The following is a 25,341-nucleotide window of genomic DNA, read 5'->3' as shown; positions in this document are numbered from 1 at the left end:
AAATGACAACAGGTGCTGTTTCCAAAAAATTGCACTCTGGAACCCGCTTTCAAAACATTGTGTTTTCAGGCACCCAAAATGCGGCTGTTGTGTAAACGATCAGCCAAAACCCAACTAAAGTTTACCGTTTTCAGTTGAAATCGTTGTCGTATAAACATGACCTCAATATACCTACATATAAATCCCGCTTTACAGTGTGGACTCCATGCTCACTCTTACAGCTTGATGGACTATCATAAGGGGCGGGGCTTAGCAAAGAGTCAATTATATCAGGGTGGCCATGCCCCCCCACCCCCTGGGAGCGCCACTGATATTTAGCAGGATACTTAATGAAGGTACTTAGTTATAATCCAACACTGTCCACACTTATTATAGCTACTCCCAGCTCAGCCCTTTAATTCTATGGAGCAAAATGATAATGCTTAAGTGTTTTGCTGACTCAAAGAGAAGCGGCTGACTCAACCAGCTCTGGATATTTTTAACACTGTCACAGGATGTAAGGAAGCGAATGAATATCTGCCCCCAAGTTCCGCTATTTTAGGACAAGACAGCCAGTTCTGTGTAAGCTAACGTTCCTGTATGATTAATGATAGCAGCGCTGATCACAAGTCAACTTTAACTTGCTGCTCAATGGGAGCACTGCACCTTTAAAAACAAACTGTGCCCTGTTTTCAGTCCCAGCTGTCGACCGGTGGCCACGTACGGCTCCCTGCTCCAACGGCTGTCCCATGGTCTGCCCGTCAACGGCAGACAACTTTTATCAGTCAACCGTCGCTACTTTAACGACATTTTAGCTATTTTAACTACTTTAAAGCACTTTTTTTGCTCACAGCGGTGCGGAGGATGAAGTTTTGAATGAAGGTTCCCCGCTGGGACTGTAACGCGGGAGGAGGAGGGGGCAGTTGGCGGGGTCGCCCAGGCTATCGGATCTGAGATCTGCTCACATTTATAACCAGACAGACGGCGGCTTGTTTCGGGGCAGAGCCGAGCTGAGCGAACGGAGCAGCTTCACGAGGAGGACGCGGAGTTTTTAACTTTTAATCCTTCACACCGGACGATAAACACAACGGGGAAGTTTGGATTAACAGCAAAGTTTCTGCTCGTGTCTGGACCCTCGTCTTCTGTCTACAGGCTGCTGGACTGTAAGCTAATAACTCACTGTGGAAATATCACTCTTCAAAGGACTGGTGATTTAGTCAGGCTTAAGCTTTTAAATATAACTACTTGTTACTTCACTTAATTGAAGTAGAGACACAAAATATCGTCAAAATGGATAAATACGAGGATTTAGGACTCGAGGCGAGTAAGTTTATCGAGGACCTGAACATGTATGAAGCATCCAGAGATGGTTTATTTCGTATGAGGAGGGATGCAGGAAATAACCCCGACTTTGAAGAGACAAGGAGAGTTTTTGCCTCTAAAATGACTAAGATACACATGCAGAAACAGCAAGAGGAGATGGCAAAAAACAACCAGGTTATGAAAATGAATGGGGGCCACAATAGTACATATTACACCAAAGACAGACCGCCCATCAATAGTTTCAGACAGCCGTGTGAAGCGGCAGCGAAGCCCCCGATACTCTCTGGCCCTGTGCCGGGCACCACGGCTGGGAACCAGTACGCACAGTTTGACGGCCAGAAACACCACACGGGCATCCAGTCTGAACTTCCAGGCGGCAGGGCATATGGCTACGGAAACAATTACGATAATAAGGAGCGTTCAGAGCCGCAGTCATCCCAGCACAACACCCCTGCTCCCCCCAGTCCAGGAAACGCGTCTCACAGCGCGCCCACACATGCTCGTCACCCTGTCAGCCAGCCGGCTGCCTGGGCCCCATCCAGAGAGAGCCAGCTTTCCCCATCTTTGTCTGGCTCTGTGGGCAGCACCACTTCTCAGCAGCAGCCTAAGCGTCAGTCTGCACCTTCCACCGCCAACAGTCACCCACCCCAGCAGAATCAGGCTGTCACCCCGTCTGTAAACCTGAGTCCTTCCTCATCTGCAGGGCCAGCCAGGGGTTGGGCTACAGAGCCCTCTGGCTCAGCCAAACCTGACCTCATCCCTGCCCTGCCTCTGAGTGCCTTCACAGCAGGAGCTGACTTCCACGTGCAGCAGCCCTCCACACACTCTGCAGCCCATTACGCACCATCTTCTCCAACTTCGAGACCATCTACCAGCCATAATGGTCCCGTGACAGCTTCCTCACCCCTGCCTGTACCCTTTGAAACACCTCTACCTAAAGCCCAGGTGCCATCTGCTGCCTTGATTCCTGGCAGTGTCTCCAAAAGCATCAGCCAGGGTCAAGGTCAGAGCCAAAAACCCATCACTGGACATGCTGTCAGTGCTGAAGCTGAAGCCCCCTGCTCCCCCAAGCCTGCCCAACTACCCTGCCAGTCTCTGCTCACACAGCCCCATGAACAGGGGCCTTCAGCAGCTGAAATAAAATTGGAAGCCATCACCAGTCGGCTGGAAAGAGAGATGGATGCCCAACCAAAGGCTGACTACTTTGGTAAGACAGTTTAGATTAGACTATCCAGCACCAACAAGGGGCTACTGTCAGTTAGGCCACTGCTGTAAAACCCATTGAACGACAGAGTCGCCCACCCACACTTCAGAACATAAATCCACTTGTTTTTGATTTCATATTTATACATGCACACACTGTCACCCTTTGTCATCCGTCTGAGTTTCCCTCTCACACAGACACACATATTATTCTGTGTGTTTCTGTGTGTTAATCAGGAGTGCAACCCATTTGTCTAAAGTCTTTGTTTGGCTGCATTCTTGATGGTCTTTGCAGATAAAATAGCTGAACTTATTAGTCAGATGCTGTAAGAGGCCTCTTTCTTCTTTTCTTCTGTGGAATGCAGACAGAATAATTTTCTAATTTGTTTCGTGTCTTTTTTTAATGATTCATTGTCTGCCCTCTAGGCAGCTGGAACAAACCCTTTAGCAGTAAAAGGTGGGGCCACGGCCACAAAGAAAGAAAAGTGCCCTCTTATCTCCTCCCAGAGAGTTAGTGGTTTACTATAGAGGCAACACTGATGTCTAAACACATTAGTTAAGGCTTGACCACTTCTGTAAACTCTGTGCTCCATTAAGTCTGTGATTGTTTTAATGTTCCTTGACCTTCCCGTGGAGAGTTTGTTCGACTGGCGGTGGCATTCACTGTTTTCCCAAATGATGTCATTACTACAGACCTGTGCTTGCACATTTCTCGTGACTTTGTGAGCATGTCATGCATACTTGTGCAAGTGATGAACACGTGCACACAGGAAAAATGAGAATGAATAATAAGACCTGTGACTGTTAGTTCGAGCATTTGGGGGCACGTTAGGACCAAGAAACCATGGCTGTTCATTTAGCAATCAATGCCATCAAAACATTAGGTCACTTGCTGAGAAACAGAGGTAGGAAGGGTTGTTGAAGAATGCCCATCATCAGCAGAAAACTCTGGTTTCTGTTCCCCATATCACTGCCTGCAGCAGTTCAGCTGCTCCATTGGTACTGCAGGAATGCTGTCAGGAAATTAATGCAGCATTAGAAAAACACATGCTTTGCTGTGAGGTCAGCTGACAGACTGTTGTGACAGATGCAGATATAGTAAATAGGCGAGATGCACTGTTTGTTGCTGGGAGTGTGTTTATTGCAGGGAAAGTTGGTGCTCACGTGGCAACCAGGTGTTTGGTGCCAAGGCCATTCATGAAAACGGGACGTCCCGCTATGGGAAAGCAAGACTGAGAGAAAGAGAGCATGACATGGGTGATATCGTGTTCAAAACCCACAGAGCACCCCATTACACACTCGCACACGCACCCTTGCCTCCTTGTTGAAAGGAATTTCCTGCTGGAATGTCATGATTGTAATTCACAGCCTTCCTCAACCCCCTGGGGTGCTTGTATTGGTGTGTAAGGGAAGATGTTCTGGCGTACGTCACTGTCACGACAAGGCTCACAAATAGCACAAGGACGTGAATATTACGCATGTGTGGGAAAGCACAGAATGCAATCAGCAGAAGTGTAGGATTTAAAGCGATACAGTATATTCCTTCTTTCACACACACAAAGCCCACACACGGTTCTTGTATGGAGTTTTCCACTAGACCCTGGCTCATCCTCTGAGTCATGCCTTTATGCCAGAAAAAAACTTGTGTAGGCTACTTATCTTAACAGAACTTAAGCTTCATCACAGAAGACCTTCATAGTTGTGAATCGTACACGCAGACTTTTTAAGCATCTTTAGGATATTGGTACGTAGATCCTACTTGTGTTTGATGATTGCTAGTTTAATGCTAAGGTTTCTTTGAGACAGACAGGACTGAATATTATGTGCTTTTAAAAGTCTGCCAATGCCATGGTGGTGTTTAACCAATCCAGTGAGCTGTGTCCACACACAGGGCTGGGATCCATCAGAGTTCCCGACTGTACACCGAGTGCTGATTGGCAAAACTGCAGCTGGAGGTTCTGGGAAAATGAGTGCAGTGCCAAAACGGCTGCACCAGGGGAACACTGAGGAATGTCTGAAGGAAGAGAGCAAGGAATTTTAGAAATGGGGACTTAAGATACAAAGGGGAGGGGAGTCCTAGACAAGTTTAGAGGTGCCTGCGGCGCAGTTGAATGGATGAGTAGACAAACGGAGAGATTTAGGGACAAGTACGTGGATGCTTCTTTGTCCTTGGCCACAAGAGCCTGAGAGGATGTGAGATTTATAGCCAAGTTCATCCGAGAGGGGAGAAGTGGTGGGACATCCCAGTGTTCTGCCTTCCCTCTTCCTCTGACTTATACACACACACACACACACACACACACACACACACACACACACACACACACACACACACACAAATTCAGTTGAGCGTTTAGTGTTGTGTTAAGATGGAGGATTAATTTATCCCATCTGGCTGTTGAGTGGAAAGCTTCGTCTTAACTCTTCCCAGGGATTCTTGGCTTGTGTTGTGGCAGGATTTTAGAGGCTGTCGTGTGTGTGTGTGTGTGTGTGTGTGTGCGTGCGTGCGTGTGTGTGTGTGTGTGTGTATACACGTGTGAATGTGATATCCTCTCATGCACATCAATGTGTCTGTGTCTCTAAGAGTATAATGGCATGTGGTATGTGATTGAATTTAATATGCTGTGTCACTTTTCTGGGTGTGGTGTGTGTCCTGTGGTAAAAGTTAGAAAATGATGCCATAGATGACACAGTATCCAGCACATTTAAGTGAATGGGAGTTAAGGGTGGGAATCACCAGAGACCCTACGATACAACATTATTATGTGTGCGATTTTAAACATTTTATGATATGCTAAGTATTGCGATGACATACATTGTGATAAATTCATTACGTTTTTTTAAATTGCAAAATATGTCCCGAAAGGAAAACATTGTGAACATCTGCTTTATTTAATTAGATAAATTTCCAAGTCTGTTCATCTGACTTCATTTTTAATGCAGCAAAATGTATCTATTGGACTGAAAAATCAATTGATTTCATTGTTGTAGTAGGCTACCTGAAGTTTAATTTGTATTTGCAATATTAATAATTTATTTAATTAAAAAAACTGATTCTTAGTGTATGTGTATCAATACAATATTGTTACGCATTACGCAACATATCATGATACTGTGCTGTATTGATTCCCTGCCCCCACCCTTAATGACAGTGCAATGTAAAACTTTTGCTAATTTAAAAGTTGTATATCATATGGTGGATGTACTAAAGATGGAATTTAGTCATTCTTTTAGTTAGAAAAGTTATCTGACATTGATCACTTCTTTAATGTTTTACTTAAAAATCTGATTTCTTAGGGCTTATTGGAAAAAGGGCTAACACTACTTGCACTGCTACTCTAATGGTAGCAGCAGCTAAGCTAGCAAAACAGTATTCACCTTTCACCAACCTGCATCAGCTGTAATAGTAAGTGAACAGAGAAGTCAAAATAGTAAGCTAAATTTGGCCTTTACCAGACTCCGAATTATGTCAGTTGAATCGGATTTAGCGGTTCAATACGAGTTCGACTATTGGTTCCTTTTTTTCCATATAGCCTAGAGTGTGAGAGTTTGCACAGGGTTTGGCAGGACGTTCAGGGTGACAGCGACGTCCATGTGTAATAGTAAAAAAGCCAAATTAGCCGTCCAAGCTAATGTATGCTAACTCGCTAACAACAGATCATAAATGTGCACCAACATTTTTTGCCGTCACTTAAATATCAAACACAAGCCAGAGACTGTATCATATTAAGTTTCTGTGAGCTGTAAATTCACCACTCCTAAGCAGAAGGCAGAAGATAACGTTATCTCGGAGCCTGACCGGGCAAAGCCTCTCTTCCTCCAGGCAGCTGCCTACTTCTCACTCAGACTTTCCCTGGGTCTGGGTCTGCAGCTGCCTCTACAGGAGAGCAGCGTGAAAGCGACGAGTGCTCACTCTGCAGCTAAATCTGGAGGAATACACTGCACACAGACTGACCAAAAAGCAAACAAACAAAAAAACTTAACTTAAAGCATCCCAGTCGACTGGGGGGTCTCTGATGATTCGAATCTTCGACTTTCAGGGGAAAGCACTAGTAAACATTTTGAATATCTGGAAGTAATAGAAACAGTGGAATAGTTACCTCAGTGTAAATAGTGAAATAGTTAGCTAAAAGCAATAGATAAATATTTGAGCTTATCTGATATGAGTGTGGAGGTACATCAAACAGAAAAGCTTGGGAACCACTGCTTTAAGAGACACAACACAACTCTGTCCGTGAATTGTTTTACATACTTTTCAGTGAATTAAATGTCAGCTGTAGAAGTGATTACACTCAATACCTGCTACAGGGTGTTTGCAAGGGTCTCTTTTTAAGTCAGTGGCAAGCAAGCAGCCATCAACCGGGAGTTTTGACAACTGGGAAAGGTGAGGGGGCGGTAGAAGGGGTGAAGTTTTGGCTGCGTGTTTTGCTTCCCCTCCCCCCACTTGAAACGAGCAGTCAGTCCCCTGAATAATCACACTGTTTTGGAATATGGGACCCTGGCCAAAAGCAGATTTGTAGTGGCCCAATCGGCGAGGAGGTTACTATGAAAACAAGGAATTTTTGGCCCCAAACAGGAAAGCAAGAGCGAACGGAGTTTTACTCAATTTTTGTTCACATGGGCCATACAAATCAAAGCTATAAATAAATTAAAGTAAAAATGTCTCAGTGTTAGATCTTGAAGAAGTTGTGAAAAAGCTCTGCATGCTATTACCACATGTGTATGGGTTTCCTGAGAATCGTATTCCCACTGTGTTGTTTGTTCTCTGACATGTTTGTAGTCAACATTTACAGAGGAAAAGCAGAGAATGTGATTTAAAGGACCTTCACATTCAATTGTTGTGTTTTCATCTAAACAACAACTTACATAAGAGCAACATTCTTCTGCTTTCTAATATTATCCCCGTATTATCTCTAAATCTTCTTTCCAGCCATCAGGGCCCCTGATGAAGTGTCCTCTGTTGTGGCATTAGGAGAGGCTTTAGTTGAATTATATATAACCCAGTTGTATATTGCATTGCTGAAAGTCTATGGAGAGAAACATTTGAAGGTTATTAAATGTAACAGTGTGTTTTTTTGGAGGAGGCAGCCTCGTGATGTGTGTTGGATACAGTGGAAACAGAAGTTTCTTTGTCAGTGTTCGAGGAGGACCAGGGCTGGGCCGGGCTGGGCTGGGCCACACTCTTCTGCTGAGCTCTACTTCTCTGTCTCCAGGGAGTTTTTCTATAAAAACACACACACAAATAGCCTCATGCACACACATCCTCACACTACAAGAGAAGCTCGAGGCCTTGCCTTCAACTTTCCTCAATGCCATCGCCCCCTCTGTTACATTAACAAAAGGCTTCGTGATTGGAAGGTCATATCGTGCTGTATCTGATTGATTAAGGAGCTGGCTGACTACCCATTACAGTCAGCAGTGAGGGGGTTTGTCACTTGTCAAAATGCATACGTCAGTTGTCATATCATGCCATGTTGTACAGTGCGTGCTTGGAGTGAGAGGTGGAAATTAGCAGGGAAGTGGAGCAAAGAAAGATAATTTTTCCATGCCAGGTCTCAGGAAAGAAGTGTTGCATTGATCACGTGTTGCTCATGAACAGTCCAAAGTCAAAGGAGAGATTATGTAATATCTCCTGGCATGCTCTCATGTGATTTGCTTTTTAGAAGGCCTGAATTATTTCTCTTTTTTTCCCCAACACTTTATTTCAGTTGTTTTTACAAAAATGTAAAAAAAAAAAAAAAAAGGTAAAAAAGAAAAAAAAAAACAGTGCAAAATGAAACAAAAATAAACCAAACGAGCCCTTATCCTGTGAGTTAACAGTTCCATATCAAAGATTTCATTCACAGTTTTCAGCCTTTCATCTTGTGTCGGTGGTTCTGCTTTGTATCATCTCTTCGTGATGACCTATTTACAGGCTGCCTACAAGATTAGCAATAGATACCTGTCTTCTCTTAACATAATTCCTCCTGTCATGTTGCCAAAGTACCATACCCTACATGATCTAGGTATATCATAGCCCACACTTTTGATAATAATCATAAGAACATTTATACAAAAAGTATGAGCCAACTTTATTGCCCGATTTCTTCTCCAGCATGGTTTCGCTATACACACGGATTTTATTATTTTAGATGTAATTCTGTATTTCTTTGAATTGTAAACTCCAGATATGGTTCAAATTATTTCATTTTGTTTCATTATTCCATCTTTTATTATTGTGCATAATGCTGTCATGTCATTTGGAATCCATTGTTTGAACCTTTGGTCAAGAAAACCTGGGATAAAATGTAGGCCGTCTGGTTCTTTCTCTAGGCCTGAACTATTTTTCACTCAACCCACAGGAGAGAAAACTCCTTGCTTTCTTGTGTTTGGGCTTTTATCTTAATTTCTTTTTTTCCTCTGCACATACTTTGTAAATCTTGTTGGCTTGGATGAGTGGATGGATTAATATTAAGTAGACTCTTGTGTCTTGGGTAGGAATGTTTTGATTTGTCTTTATTAAAAGAGTTCTCAGTCTCTGAGCCAAGCCAAATAAGCAATTCGGGATATATTTCCCCTTTCAATGATACAGCCCGATAACCAGCTTCCTGACTTTTGTGAAGTGATTTTTTCCCCCTCCGTCTCCATTGTTTTTGTCTGGCTTAATCTGGATCATATACTTCACAAGTCCCCTTTATCTTGATAGGAGTGACTCACTGTGACTTTTCTGACTTTGTTATATGCTGTGTTGTGTTCCAGGAGTCTGTGTTAAGTGCAACAAGGCGGTGTATGGAGCCAGCCAGGCCTGCCAAGCTATGGGTAGTCTCTACCACGACAGCTGCTTCACCTGCAGCGCCTGCAGTAAGTACAAACACACACACGGCATACCTTCACTAAAGCCGTTTTCTCATATGAACTCCGAGCAATGTCCGGAGTTTCCCTTTCGCACATGAAGCATGCGACAGGAGATTGTCTCTGTTAGGACAAGGACAGGAGGCAGGATGTGACATGGATTACACCGTGGTCACGTACCCGGTGTGTAACTTGGTCATACACATCAGTCTTTAATTTAATTTGTTTGACTATTTCGTCTTTGACTCTGACTGACAGACGTTCAACATTTGCGTTGCTGTCTCTGTGTAAGTGACCCTTGTTATGTATCCTTTGGTTGTTTGTTTTTTTCCAGTTTTGCGCGAACATAGAAACGTCACCAACACGCCCACTAGAACGATGTGAAGTCTCCACACCATTACCTGTCCTATTCACACACATGCTCAATTGGTCATTACATGGACTCTGTACTAGGGTGCTGTCAGGATAAAGTCCGGACATTTGCGTTCTCACATTCAGCTCCTCCAGCTAATGTCAGGTTCGCAGCTCTTATGTGAAAGGGGCTTGAGTCTTTTGTTCCCACCTGAACCCTTTCACCTTCTCTGCTCTGTCGATCCACGTGTAAAGCTCATGTCACCTCCTGACTAATAGGCTGCCAAAGACCATGTTCTCTGGAATTAAAAGTGGTACCTTCTTCCTCAGTCGTTCACTGCCCCGAGCAAAAACACACAATCATTTGGGGATTACTGTCCTGTGCTGCGGGTGTTTGGTTTCTGGGTGTGCCAGTCACTCCCCCAGCCCACACAAAGACACATGGAGCAAGACTTTTTGTCAACGTCATTCATTCATCAGTCAGCAAATTAACTTTTAGTATAGTTTAATAGTGTGTATCCAAGTCTTGTGTAGAGCTCAAGACTTAAAAATCATTGACGTATAAATACCACAAATCATGTGTGAGAAAGGCGGGGATTATATCTGCATTAGCGTGTATTTTGTGGCACTTGTAATGAAGCAATAATGACTTGTAGCACTTTGTACTGGTTAGCAGGGCTTATTTGTTTGGAAATACTTTGGCAACAACTTGAAAGAGAATATCTGCTTTTTGTTTGTGTTCTTTTGGTTTTAATTACCAGAGGCAGATACAGTTTTAACTTTTAAGACAGAATGAGGTTAAAGAAACTGCGTGTGTTGGAACAGCTAAATATCACATTATATAGGACAAATTGCATCGTTTCCACTGCTAGAAAATGAACTGATCTGTTGTGCCAGTGTCACCCGTGTATTCATTGGACCAATCATTTAACGCTGCACTGGCCTGGTTTTTATTTTCATTTTACCAGTTTAGACAGTTTACCTGACCAATTAGGTGCAGCTAGGTGTCAGGTGAGGTTCATTACCCCAGCTGCACTGTCCGATGTATGTGTGACTTGTAGCTTCCTCGCTGGACAGCCGTGCTCTTCCCTCGCTGAGGCATGACCTGGCTCTCTCCTCCAACCAATTAAAATCTCTGTCCCAATTATCAAATGGTAGGTATGTGGAGTATGTGCGGCACTTAGGTGACCTCTACTCAGGCCCATTATTCCGCAGCACCTTTGACCTTGCTGGTTACGCCCCCAAATGTATGATTAACATCCATGGATTTTCTTTTAGCCTCCGTCATGTGTGTTTATATGTGTGTGTGTGTGTGTGTGTGGGTGTGAGCATGGAGATGAAAAAGAAGAGACACACTGTGGCTCAGAGTGAAGCTGATGTCTGAAGTGGGGGGAGAGAGGAGTTTACACACCACATACCTCTCATAGCTTGCTCCATGTGAGGGCATGAGGGTTGTGCTCGCTGTGAGTGGCCCCAGGGAAAAGCATCTCAGCTGGGGAGGAATGCAGGCATAGGGGCCCTCAACAGGTCTGGCTCCAGGAGGACACTGGGTGCTGTTATGTCAGCTGGGCGCAACAAGATGTGAGTACAGTGCGGGACAGGGAGAGCATTCAGTGGGAGCACACCACCCACCACACACAGCCAGCACACGCAGGGGCGTGCTGATACATGCATATGTATTCATACATGTGCCCACACAGTAAACAGCACAATGCTGTTGAATATACAGTGACTGTACATTCAGTATCCCATGTCATCTTCCTCCGCAGTCTTGTATGTCAAGGCAACTTTTACGCCTGTCAAGTTGCATAAGAAGTCTTTACGACCGTGAACTTCCTCCCATGCCCTCACTCCACCAGTTCCCCCAAGGTGACTGAGAGGCAGGAGAACATTCCTGATGGCTAGGAGAGCTCAGGCTGTGTGTCTGGGATTCAGCTCTTTGCTGCGGGGGGGGGGACAGCAACGGCTTCCCTCCTGGCTAATCATTGACTCTGTACAAACAGTTAACGATACAACCCAGTTGGAGTTAAAGCCCATGTTTATAATCAGGGGAACTGGTTTACACATTAGCCAACTCAAATAATCTGTGGAAATAACAGAAGAGGGAAATAGCAGGAAAAAGAAAGCATCGGCCTCTCCTCATAAGAGACGCTTTTCCTAGTATATTTGAAATAAGATGCAGGTAGAAATTACTTCACAACTATATATACCTCACTAATGACCACATTAATACTTTTCATCCAGCTTTGTATCATAACAGTGTGGAGTATGTGAAAATTAACTGACATAATCTTCCGTCCATTTTACCAGCACCCAGATCTCCTTGCCCATCTCTCAGCTCCAACGATTTTCACTGGCTCTAGGGTTGTTGCTTGAACTACAGATTGTACTTCCACATTTTGTTATCCCGCCATCACAGATGCAGAGAATATGGAAGTAGATCGAGAGAGACCCTCCTAGTTTTACCTAGGCAGTGCTGATCAAATATAAACCAAGGTATTTCTCACCTAAAATGTCTTAAGAAACATATTTTAGTGCACTGTTTGGCTGTAATATAAGAATTTGTGAACAAGAAGCACCATAAACACCGTACCGTTTCCTGTGTTGTAAAAACGGATACTGAAAGAAACTGAGGTCAAAACTAACAGCAAAACTAAGCAGTGCTGATCAAATACGAACCAATATTCTGTTACTGTGTTGCCTTTTCTTGCCAAAAATGTTTTCAGAAGATACTTTAGCTAACTGTTTAACTGTAAATCGAGATTGTGTATTATAGTCCGGCCGCCATAATTTTTCCTGTGTCAAAACAGCCAAGGTTTATTGGTCCGCTGCTTTCTGGTAGTTGTAGCCACAGTCCTTCCTTCCTCTGTTTTCCCTGGTCATATAGCACTAATTTCAAAAGTATTAGAGTCTTTTTACTGCATAGACAGACAGTTTTATGAAAAGACCATCTTTCGAGCAGTGAAGTTCTTCTATAAGTGTCTTTTTGGGGTAATTCTATCATACTAAAATGGCAGCAGTGCAAGGTATGACTTGAGGAACAGAGGAACAGATTCTGCTTTCATAACATCAGCCCCTCACTCAAGCCAGTCGACAGGCTTTGGAGAATATAAACAAGGGTCTGACTGGTCCTGAATCCACTGGTATGCTAACATCTGGTGAGTAGTTTGTCGGGACCTTGACCAAACGTTCCAGGTGCTGCTCACAGCCAAAGAAATGCATTCACACTACCAAAAAGACGTCTTGTAAATGCAGGGAAGATTTTCTTTGTCAATGAAATAGAAAATAGATTTATTTTGCAGGGCAGGAGGAGAGACTGAATGTCAAAGTAAACCATGTACAAATGTGAAATTGTTGTAAAGAGATGCGTCTCTTTTGCTGAGATGTCTCACTTGAGTAATTTACTCCGGAAAGACCAAGGTTGAGGCCCGATTAGGAAGCCATGGCAGGGTCATGGTGAATTTCTTATTTTCTGAATGGGATTACATAAGGGAATTCATAGGATGTTTTAATTAGAAAATGGCCTTTGTTTCGTTCTGTCCCTCAGGTATTTTACATTTTTATGAAAGCGCAGTAGTCACAGTTCTTTCTGGACCTTTTTTTTTTCAAATAGTCAGTCCTGACTCCTGACTTTAATTAAGCTCTTATCTTCAGGCAAAGCTCAGAGCCTTCCCTTTCCGACTCACTAGGAAAAAAGACAGGAATGTGACGAGGAGGAATGGTCCATATCGCACTTTCATCCCCTTCATCCTTCCCTTCTTCCATTAGGGACACAGGTCCAAGACTGTCTGTCAGTAATTACACAAGGCCAACGTCGCACCTTGACTCCTCGACTCCTCGACTCCTTTTAGTCAGTTATTGTGTTAGCCATGGCCAGACCTCGGTTGCGTGACCATTATTATTCTATTACAGTAAGATCATGTCGTTGTAAAAAAAAGAGGAATGACAAGGTTGTAGTTTGTCTTTTTTTTTTTTTTTTGTCTTTGTTCTTGGCTCTATATTTTATGTCTAATTCAGGCCCATGTTAATCGATTGTCTACTGATTTAAAACAGTTATTAGTGAGAAGAAAGGTCACCCTCTTTTTATGATTTTTATAAAATAGTCATATTCCTCAATTTGTAGGTCGATTACACTGGTCTATGGGTAGGTTTGATGATAGACACTGTCACGGCAAGTGTAAATTTACTGTGAGAAATTTTGTGGAAAATCAATTGATAAATGATAAAAAAAATTCCTCCTTTTAGTGAAATTATCAAAGCAGATACTTGATAAATTAAAGTGTTCAATCACATGGATGCACAAATCATCATCAGTAATTTGCAGCATTGCCCTCAACAGCTTATGCTACCAGAGATATTAAAGGGTAGCCTCTAAGGGTAGGCATTGGAACTTTTAAGAAATTTTCAAATTTGAGTACTTACATTTAATTATCATTTAGTATCAATAAAAAAAAGGGACATGTACAATGTCTAACGTAAATGGTTTAATATGAACACCCAAGCGAAAATGCAGGTAGGGTTTGGGTTAGCCCTCCTTTCTGCGTGCTTTCCAAACATCATTCCTATACCTGGTTACCATTCTGCTTGTAACGTTTGAAGAAGTGATGTCTGACTGAAAAGGTTGAACGTTACCTGCTGCTGCGCAGATCTATCTTTTTTGCTGTATGGATGTGTGCCGATATTCACTGAGAGCAGCCACATCACTGCAACCTGTCTAAAAAATGTAAATGTTTAATATAGAACAGGATCAATTTATGTTTACATTTATTGTATAGAACTTTTATTTTTGAATGCAAAAAACCAAAAGTAATTACTCTATCGGTTGAATGAATACTGACGTCCAAATTGAGTACTCGTGTAGTTATGACCATCCTTTTCTAGCTACCATGTGATTAAGGGTACGGCAAAATGGTGGACAGTATGCCATCTAACATTAAATACTGTCACATTGCCTAAACCTACTATTTCCAATGTAGGGATGAATTAAAATATTTTTTTCCAGTTCTGACCGGCTGTTGACTTGTCCATGCTTTTAGAAATGGATCTGAAGAAAGATGTGCATTTAAAATTCCTTGTACTGGAGTTATGCCGGTGGCTGCATTTCATCTTGGTCTTAAGAATGAAACGTTCCTTGTGGCTAAATGACTGTGTGAGATTATCTGGATACAAGCAATCAGGTAAACAGAGCATGGGATGGACCATTGGAGATAAAGAAGGCTCCTGTTTACCAAGGTTAACCCCTCCTCTTCCCTGCTGCCCCCTCCCTCACCTCCCCACTCAGAAAATTTCAGGAATGTTTTCTCTTCCTGTGGGACCTGGGCAAGAATAGCTGTGTGCAGTAGTTTTGCCGTGTGTGTGTGTGTTTGTGTGTTGCCATAAGAAGCTAGCTCCAGACCATAGAACTATTAAAGCAGACAGACAGGAAGCACACCCAGCATGTGGAGAGACACCAGAAAGGAACAAAGAAGAAGAATAGCAGGTCGCTGTAGGTCTTGGCCTGTGGCTGCCATGAAATCCAATAGAGCAGAGTGTTTAATCTGTTGCACCTGTCTAGTAATTGAATTTAATCAGCATTTTCCTCACGTGTGTCTGATCCAGATGTGTTCCTCGTCGTACTGCAACTCGCTCTGTGTCCCAGCAATATTATATTAAGACACCAGCACACCAGAGATCCGTTTGTTTGATTTATCTGCCCGGGATTCAGCAGGATATAATGAATATTGCAAGAGGGTCCATTACCTTCGAATGGGTGTAATTAATCACCACGGTCTTTACGCATTAGAGCTGTAACTATTTTCTGAGACCGGGCTCATGGCTTTGCAAGATTTTCCAGTAAGACATTTCAACATTCTATCATTGATTTACCTTTTCTCATCTGCTTTATCCACTTTTTGTAATTCAATGATAAAAAAAAAATGTTTTTTTTTTTCTTCCAAGGGTCCCAGGTGCGCGACCTGCTTTGTACTCATTGAAACAAATGGACTTTTCTGTGTTTCTGTTTCTACAGGTCGACGGTTGAGAGGGAAGGCGTTCTACTATGTCGGAGGGAAGGTTTTCTGTGAAGAGGACTTTCTGGTGAGCAGTCAATACACAGTCTATATTTAGTATACCTCAACTGAGGTATGTTGTGACCTTTGTTGCATGGGGTTGAGATAACACACCTTTCTCACGCTGTGCTGCTCTCACTTTCACCCAGTCATTTACAAATCTCTCTGTATTTATGATTAACAAGATTTATGATCATTTAAGTCCCCATTCATTCAGTGTACATTACACACTTAAATGCAACCTTAAATCAGTCTGTCAGGCTTCAACTCAAGTACAAAATATCAGTTAGAGACTTTGACCTTGTGGCCTCGTTTCTTGCATCTAATGCAGCTGATTCATATCAGTTTCCTCCCTTGGGTGGGACTGGAAGGAGGTCAGTAACTGGAGAAGCTGCTTTGCTATGGTTTATAGAGTGGAGGGCAGTTAGGCCATTCACACCAGTGCAGAATGACTGTAAATTGAAAGCTTAGCATGCATAATCATGGGATGTACATTTAACAGAATTAAAACTCGTCGTTAAAATTTGTAGTAATTTCCAGCATGCATTTTCTAGCCAGTGTGCATAAGCAATAGAGCAATATTCACACCGTCAATAACTCTGTGCGTGTTTACCCCAGGAGCCCTCCCTATAAAACCTCATCTAATTGCCTTTCCACCAAAAGCTCTTAGTTGCTCAATTAAAATCAAAATTTATACTGAATTAAATTTGCTCTGGCTCTTCTCCCTCTGTGTGCTGTTAATTACGTCTGCTCCTCTGCCAGACCTGTTAGTGGGGCCTCTCCTCACTGACATTGCTCATACATATTAACACACAATAAAGCTGAGCTGACTGTTTCAAATACTGTATCAGTTAAATGTCAATCTCAGGAACCACACTCTATTGACTTTCAAAGGCTTTCTGAAGATTTGTTCAGTATGCCACACACCTGAGTTGCAAACTGTGCTGAATGTTGTGATTTTTTTTGTTCTCAGACAGGGAAATGGGGGATTTTAAGCAGTTTAAAGAGGGTTTAAGTAAAACTATGCATGCTAAACCATTAAAGCTACTTTGGATTATGCCTGGGAGATACTGTGGAGCAGTTTAGCGCTCAGTCTGAAACAGAGAGTCAGAGATTTCAGTCAGCCATTAAATAACCACATTCCAATGACATCACTGTCGTCTTTTCTCTGCCTGTTGAAGTACTCTGGTTTCCAGCAGTCTGCAGACAAGTGCAACGCATGTGGACATCTGATCATGGACATGGTGAGTGTCTGTTACTTCTCTCCAGTTGTGCGTATTTTTGTGTGTCTGGTCTGTGTGTGTGTGTGTTTGTGTGCATGGGTCTGAGCCAGGTGATCTCAGCAGAAACTTAGAGTGACTTCACCCTAAATAAGCTTTCTGTGGGCACATCTGGATAAAGGCTCAGGAAGAAGCATTGGCTCTGCATGTGCTCCTCTCCCTCACATGCACACACACGTACACACACAAAAAGTCTCATGGGTAATGACAGAGCACACACACACACACACACACACACATGACTGATCAAGTCAGGAAGTGTTGCAGCATATGGAGAATTTTTGTCGACATTCGTCCACACATGTTCTCCATCCTGCACAGAGAGATGAAGGACGTGTCTCTGTTTTTATTTTGCTGCTTTATTTTTTACATCTGCACATTATCTCTCAGCAGAAATCTGTTGGACCTGATCACTGACACTGTATGTCATATGTTTTGCATGTTATGGATATGTTTCTGTACATAACATGCAACATATTGTCTGCTTTTGCCTTAAATTTGCCAAAGAAGTCACAGTATGTTTTTTTAATTCCTCTGTTTTTCTTCTAGCTTCATTTTAAAGGTGTGAATACTTGTTAGTTATTACCATGAGCACCGTGGGTGGGCTTATTCTTAGCTTTGCCCAATTCTTAACTGCTGTTACAACCCACTATACTCACAGGATCATTGAAAATTAATCTAATTAAAAGGCAAAGATTTTTTAAGAACAATGGGCCTCATTCACCAACATCTTCAGAAATTTTTTCTTAAATTTGTTTTTATATAAAGTCTATGTCACATTTACGATGTGTTCTTAAGCGGAAAAATTGTCTGCACCTGTGTTGTTATAATGATGAATCCCATTGTCCCATTGTAAGCTGACAGTGTGTGCTAGTTGATCCTAATTAACATAGGTAAATACTCTCCAAATCCCCATAAAAGGCATCAGACTTCATGGCCATGTGCACACCAAAAAACTGGAGAAGACGAAGGAGAAGAAAAAGAAAAAGATAAAGAGAATCAAGTTAACAATGCCAACTGAAAGTCTTAAGAGGGTGAAGCACTAAACATAATCCAAAAAAACCCCCTCAGTAGTTCTTAATTGGAGGTGTTTCTGCAGAAAGCATGGTTCCCATTAACATAACCAATGTTAAGTGTAGTGTTTATTTTATAAGACCATGAAGCATTCTGTAAAATAATTGTAAGTAATAATGCGTAAGTGGGTTTTAAGAAGAAGTTTCTTCATGAGAACAGTTGGTGAGTGAGGGCCAATTACTATTTTAATTTGTTTGGATGCAGCTAGTGAGGGAATATGAAGTAGCAGAATGAATTACAGCATCAATGTCCTGATGTTCTTCACTCATTTCTCTCCCTATAGATCCTGCAGGCCCTCGGGAAGTCATACCACCCCGGCTGTTTCCGCTGTGTCATCTGTAATGAGAGCCTTGACGGAGTGCCCTTCACTGTGGACACTGAAAATAAGATCTACTGTCTCAAAGACTACCACAGGTGAGTGGCACGGTACACAGTACTTCAAAGGAACACAAGCACATGATCTGGATTTATCTGTGTTAAATTAGTTTAGCGTGACACTGAAAAAAGTCTAGGTTTCTTATTACGAGTTAAATGACAGCACAGCCCCTAAACGTTTCCTCACTGCCGCAGGATCTGGTTGAGAGGGGTCGACTGTGTCTCTCTCTGCCACGTGTGGCAGACACATGAGAAGTGTAGTCAGGGATGAAAGGAGAGGGAGGGGGAGGAAAGATCACTGTCCACTTAGAGGTGTGAAGAGTGGCGTGCAGCCATAGCACTTCTTGTCCAACAGTAACATGCTTTGTAAGGACAAAAACAGAGTTTCTAACATCTGAGTAAAGAAAATCAAGGCTTTGTCTGTGAGAACATTTGATGCTGTGCTTGTCAGCCATTTGTAGAAACTGCAGTTAAAGTTATCAACAGTAGCATCTGTAGCACCTCACCAGCAGCTCCACATTTGCAGCCTTTCCTCTCCCTGCTGGGACAACATGTACAGCACAGTCAGGCCCATGGCCGGTCACTGTCTGGCAGCTCCCACATGTTCTCCACGCTGATTAAATCATTATTATGTATACAGTATGTGTTTGACTTTTTGCCACAGTCATGCCCATCCACACTGAGAGGCCCTTTGTTATTCCCTCAGACATCCAGGTGCCAGCCATGTGTGTGGAAATAATGAATTCATTTTGCTTTTTCTGGTTTTCAACTTCTTTTTGGATTTGGGGAATCATGTGTGTGAGGGAAAGCCAGCACATCTGCTAACCTGGCATCAACTGAGCGGAATCTAGTCTGAGTCAGGGGAGAGAGAGGGAGGTTTAAAAGGTCAGCAGGGGGACATCAAATATAAACTATAACCTTTATGGTCTTTAGATGAAGTGAATTCAAATTCAGGTCATTAGTGAACTGAATTCAGTTCATTTTTTTGAGCGCAGTTTAAACACATCTGTGAAAACATGTTTCTTTGTGCTCTTCCAGGGTCCTGGCGCCCAAATGTGCAGCCTGTAACCAGCCCATCCTCCCCTCAGAGGTAAGATAACGTTCACCTTTATTTAGGACTAGGTCATCATAATTAAACATTATCATATATATATATATTATCAGATTCTCATTTCAAGGTATTGTGGTTCACTTGTCTAAATCAATAATAATTCAAAACATTTCCAGAATCCGTCACAAGTCGAGATCCTTTGTTCTAAATGTGCACAATTTGGGTTTTGTTCACTAAAACAGTTTCACCCACTGGGTATGTTTAGATCTGTAGAGACCCTGCCCTCTGCCTGAATTTTCTTATTTTGCTATGTTCAGGACATTCAGGGGAACAGAGCACAGGTGAGGTTGGGACTTAATGAAAAGGTAGTCACCAGGTGCCAGACAGTAAGCAACATGCATCCAAAAGAAAGCTATGAAAATCGCAGACACAACGCCAAACAAAAGGCAAATATAGTGAGGAAAAACACCAATCTGTGGTTGACAATTCCTGCATGGTATACCTTTTAAGACAATGCTCTGATAATTGGGACAATACTAGTTCAGTCAGGACCACTTTAGTCAAAGAAAACTTTATTTCCATTTGCAGTATTATATTTGGCGGTAGGGCTCTGTTCTGGGGCCTCTCTGCCTTTACTAGGCCTACACAGAAAGCCTCTTCCGCCCGCCTGTGTGGAAAGCCGTAAGACAGGGAGAGCAAACCTCCTGCCCTTCCATGCGCCTACATGGGAAACCTAAGGCAGGGTTAGCAGCAGCAAAGACTCCCTGGGAACAGAACAGAGCAGCATCAAAGACAAACAGAAATGACATTGATAAGTCAGACACAGCATAAAAAGGAGGAGCTGGGGTGGAGGCGGGTTGCAAAGCAGCTTGCAGAGGAAGCAGCAACAGCCGGCAGGCCAATAGGGCACCCTGAATGAGATTCGACAATTGGTTGCATAGAAAGGAATCATATGATCTATCAGCTGACTCCCTTCCATCAATCAGCTGCTCCGTCAGGTGATTGGGCTGCTGGAGATCAGCTGATATAGCTGGGATGTGAGCTGAGCTTGACATCGTGCCCTCCTGAGATAACGCTATGCTCAGTTTTTATCTGCATCGCGTACCCATAGTTATATTGTGTGTTTGGTTTGATTATGCTCCTGTCAGTGCGTTCGCTGTAGGATGAAGCGCTGTCAAAGCCCCTAAGACAAGTTTAATGCAGAGGGAGTGCAAAATGGATTTCATTATGGTGTGAATGAAAAGCTCTTAGAAGTTGTGCACTTTAACCTGTGGCCCTTCAACCACCAGGAGCTCAGCAGATTCTAATCCTCATCTGCTCATGTTTTCTCAGTTATGAACCAAACGCCCAACTTAGCTGTGCAAGTAGCAGATAGTTCAATACAGCCATATTTCCCAGTAGACTGTAGGTCATAACAGTGTGAGACCTAATATATATGGGCTTTGATTTGATGTGGTGTCATGGAGGATGGGATGGATGGCAGGGAAAGAAGTCAACTCTCACACAGACAGGATGTGCTGGCAAAAGCAGAGAAATGTCCAAAATTAGAGTTGACTTTACTGGAATGTCCCCTGCCCTCCCCTTTGAGTAAGCAGTGAGGCCGGTATTTAGAGGAGAGGTAGTGTGTGTGTGTGTGTGTGTGTGTGTGTGTGTGTGTTGTGTGTGCGTATTGGGGTAGGGGGCCTAGTCTGTCTTGTGCCTTTATGTAAGCTGTTGTTACGGATGTTTAGCGGAGTTCCCTCTCAGGCTGATATTGTAACCAGAGAAAGATGACTGAAAAAGAAACAGGAGGACAAAGTGCACACACTCACAAACACACACACACACACACACACATAGATTGAGATACAGATGCAGATGATTTACTATGATCTTTGGCTCCTTGCAGTTATATGTTGTGTCTATATTTATGTCTGACAGTAGGATTTATAAGCCCCGTCTTGCTGTTTATTGTTTTTCAATAATGATTTTAAAAAAATCTATAATGGAACTTCACTGACGGTGGATCAACAAAGCGGGTCCGTGCATAAAGAAACAACTGATGAGCACTTTAACTTCAAGGTTGTCATGCGGAGGGGTGGTTTAAAGCACAGACAATCCAGCTCTTGGCTTACATCAGTGCGCGCACGCTTTGTATCGATCTTTTGAAGCTTTTGTCAGACTGAACAGAATTAGACAGTGGAGTGTCTTCTGGCAAGATTGGCTTCAGTTGTCTGTCTGAATTTCTTTCCAGGGGTCTGATGAAACCATTCGAGTCGTATCCATGGACAAAGACTATCATGTGGAATGCTATCACTGTGAGGTGGGTTTAAAAAAAAAAAAAAAAAAAAAAAAGCATCACTTTGCATTTGAAAACATGCTTGTTTAGTGGCTCTGAGCCAGAGACCCTCTGAAAGGCTCATTAGGAGAAATCATAATGAGTAGATTCCCGATCTTAATTACAGTCTTGGCGGTAATGACATGCTGCTGAGGAGAGCAGGTATGCAACGCCTCATCATCCCTATCTCATCAGTTTACTCAAGTGCCTCTTCTTTTTTTTGCCAAAGGCTGATTGACAACTGCTGTTCTTTTACTTCATGAAAATAAAAATCAGTGGGCTGTGAGGAGCAGCTCTGTTTAAGTAGTGTTTAACTCTTGAGTGGCCGGGTCCTCCTGGTGGTTTTTGTTAATCACAGAGGAACATTTTGACTTAAGGATTTTGTCCTTGTAAACAGATGTCTTCCTTGAAACAGTAAGCCTTAAGGCGAATAAATGTATCCTGTATCGACCAGAGCATGATTTTCGTTTCTCAGCAAGCACAGATTCAAGATCTGCTAATAATGAGGAGTATAAATCTCTTTGTACATGTAGAAATAAACCCAGTCTGAATGCTGCCTTTGCACACTTTGGAGGTAATTATTGCTGTCCAGTCTGTCAGTGCCCGGAAATGAGGTCAATACAGAGCAGAAATCAGACCAGTTATCCTCTATTCTGTAACCTGTCAGTGCATTTCACCACTTGTTCCCCCTTTGTGTTGCTCAGGACTGTAAGATGGAGCTGAACGACGAGGAGGGTCACCGCTGCTACCCTCTGAATGGCCACCTTCTCTGCCACTCCTGCCACCTGAAGCACATGGAGCCCTCCCGCTCCTCACCCATCACCGCCACGGCCTCCTACTAACACTACTGCAGGTGGAGGGAGACACCTGGTGGATGTTTGTTGGAACTGCCAAAGCGTGATTGAAAGCGGGAGTGGATATGCACAATTCTTGTTGTAGAGGATTGATTAATGCAGAGCATCAGATCATGCTGTGGTTGGATGTGTTTTTTCACAGGAATGTTAATGAAGTTTTAATTATGCCGTAAGAGGTTTTCGCCCAATAATGAAGTATTATAATACACCAAAGCCCTACTTTGAACCCGGTGAAGCATTGCGTTACACCCGCTGCATATTGATTTTGCAGAAGTGTTGCCATATTATTTTTTAAAATGTAAATATCAGTTGCATTGGCTGTGTAAATATCTGTTAGTCAACACATTTGTAACTACACGTTCACAGAGTCCAGAAATTATCTGTCTAATGGCTCTGCTGGCTCATTAGCTGAGCTGTTGGAAAATAATGGCTTAATCATAATATAGTTTCTACACGCAGTAATAACAGTTGGTGTGTACTTACAGATGAGAAATATACAAAAAAGTAATAAATTGGTGAGTTTTTTTTAAATCATAGCATAACAATGACAATGCTACAGATTGTTATTTTCTTCTCAAGGTGGTAACAGCACAAACACAGAGGCCTCTATTTGGCTTTATTCAAATGCAAATTCTTGTATGCAATAAATTATTTCACATAACTTTAGCATGACCATTCCATAGAAATGATTAACAATTCCATTATCCTCCAGGTTGCTATGCCTTTGTGTGCTTAGGTCATACCATTTCACAGTCATATAATACATTTTAATGACTTTTCTTTTTTGTTAAGTCTGAGCAAGCTGCTTCAGAGAGCCAGGTTATACTATCACGTCGTAAATAAGCAGCCATCGTTCATCAAACGCAGCCTGTTCCAAGCACTTAGAGATAGGTTGGCGAGTTTTCTATGCACCCATGAAGAGGTTGGTATTAGGCCTGTAGAGCTATGTATTTTATTACGTTTGCAAGCGTATATTTAAAAGAAAGATATATATTGTAGGCCTACAGTATATTAGTTGTTTCATTCTGACTTCTGTGCAAAATTCTTTAATACTAATTAGATTTGCAGTGGAAAGTACTGTTTTGATCGCCTGCCTTTGCCATCCAAATATTCATGTCTTGAGTTTACTAACTTAATACTTGCTTGTCATTTGAGGTCCTGTTTTCATAGTAAACTGTAGATTGAGATGAAGAGCAAACATTTACATGTATGTGCTGTATGAGTGTTGTAAAGAAAATATTTAATAAAAGCATTGCAATAGGCCAAAACTTCAGTTTTAATATGATTCTTCTTTTACTGTTGTAATGGTACTCTTGTATATCTCTTGCTTTCAGTAAAGACAATTGAATATCTACTTCATGGTACTTTTGCAAGACCTGCTTTCAGTATTCTCCTGAGACCCAACACACACATTGTTTGGTGTGCATTTTTAATTTCTCCTAATTATTTGGGATCAATAGGATACAATAAATATAAAAAAACTAAACATTGTCAATGATAATTAAGTCCCTATGTCCTCAAACCAGACAATCAAATCAAATCAAATCAAATCAAATCAACTTTATTTATATGGCACTTTTCATACAACAGTAACACAAGGTGCCTCACAGAGGTTAAAAACAACAAAGAACCAAAACAGAAAACAAAAAAGAAAAGGGAAAACCCAACCCTCCCACCCCACATAGAGATACATATATATACACATACGCGCCCCCTGTTTCCTAACTTTCTGCAGATCATCCACAAGATTAACCAAATTTACTGGTCTTGTACCAAAATGTGTTTCCTTGTTGAAAATTGTCTCCCTCCTGCTAATGTGTAGCGTCCCCCTTAGTGGTTAGGATTAGGTTATGGTTAAAGCATGGCGCACGAGGACAAGGTGAGTAAAAAATATTTAGTGCTCTTTGATAAAAACCATAAAGGGTTATTTAAAACACAATAAAAATGGGTTTCGTCCACATGCTCAGGAGTGGCAGAGGAAGGACCAGTATAGTCGAGCTCCTTTTTTGGCTAGCTCACCACTGTCTAGGTAGGCTACATTGATCAAAGTTGCTATGTTAAAATGAGAGTTTAGATAATTTAAAATTTAAAATACAATATATAATAAAATGTTAGAAATATAAAATGTAGGATAAATAAACGATTAAAATATTTTTGATAGAATATAATTGATCAGAACTATATAAGTGCATCAAATAAAAATGCTAAGACAATGAAAACACACTAAAATACATGGGTTGGTAATAAAACAAAGTATCAAACTATTAAATCATGATTCAAAATAACATAAACACTTAACAAATAAACACATAGGCCTACTAATAAACAAATACTTAAAAGAACCTTAATCATAGACCACAGCAAGGATTTCATTTGTAAGGGGGCATTTCTTTGTCTCTCTTTCTGTCATTAAAAAAGGCGGTGGGAGAAGGAAAGTGATTATTTAGCAGGGTGCAAATTATCTCTGTCAAGTGTGTGAAGTTATTTTCGAGTGTTAAACATCTAAATGCAATTCATTAACAAAACCAATTAAAAGACCAAAACAAAGACCACCAACATACACTCAAAAGACACTGTTGGTAAAACGTTTTTATTTATATTTAGGGCCCATGGTTTGGTTTTAAAAGAAACACATATCGTCATGCTCACACAGATG

The 25,341-nt window shown here is 42.0% G+C and overlaps 1 protein-coding gene across 1 annotated transcript; it reads left to right on the top strand.

Moving 5' to 3' along the window:
• Positions 1–560: 560 nt before the first annotated feature.
• On the top strand, positions 561–23,975 carry LOC126391622 (Wilms tumor protein 1-interacting protein). The gene is made up of 8 exons (XM_050046503.1): positions 561–2,509; positions 9,244–9,345; positions 15,695–15,762; positions 16,916–16,978; positions 18,372–18,502; positions 19,502–19,553; positions 21,748–21,816; positions 22,536–23,975. The coding sequence occupies exons 1-8, from the start codon at positions 1,270–1,272 to the stop codon at positions 22,671–22,673; spliced, it is 1,863 nt and encodes a 620-aa protein (XP_049902460.1). The 5' UTR covers positions 561–1,269; the 3' UTR covers positions 22,674–23,975.
• Positions 23,976–25,341: the final 1,366 nt, after the last annotated feature.

Source organism: Epinephelus moara, chromosome 6, assembly GCF_006386435.1.
Source record: "Epinephelus moara isolate mb chromosome 6, YSFRI_EMoa_1.0, whole genome shotgun sequence".
NCBI lineage: Eukaryota > Metazoa > Chordata > Actinopteri > Perciformes > Serranidae > Epinephelus > Epinephelus moara.
The sequence above is the reverse complement of the archived record's forward strand: the minus strand, read 5'-3'. Positions and strand labels throughout refer to the sequence as shown.

Excerpts from the sequence above, each read along its gene's own strand:
- LOC126391622 (XM_050046503.1), top strand. The coding sequence starts at position 1,270 with ATGGATAAATACGAGGATTTAGGACTCGAGGCGAGTAAGTTTATCGAG. Across the intron at positions 16,979-18,371 it reads GACATCTGATCATGGACATG|ATCCTGCAGGCCCTCGGGAA; the intron begins GTGAGTGTCTGT and ends CTCTCCCTATAG. Across the intron at positions 19,554-21,747 it reads AGCCCATCCTCCCCTCAGAG|GGGTCTGATGAAACCATTCG; the intron begins GTAAGATAACGT and ends ATTTCTTTCCAG.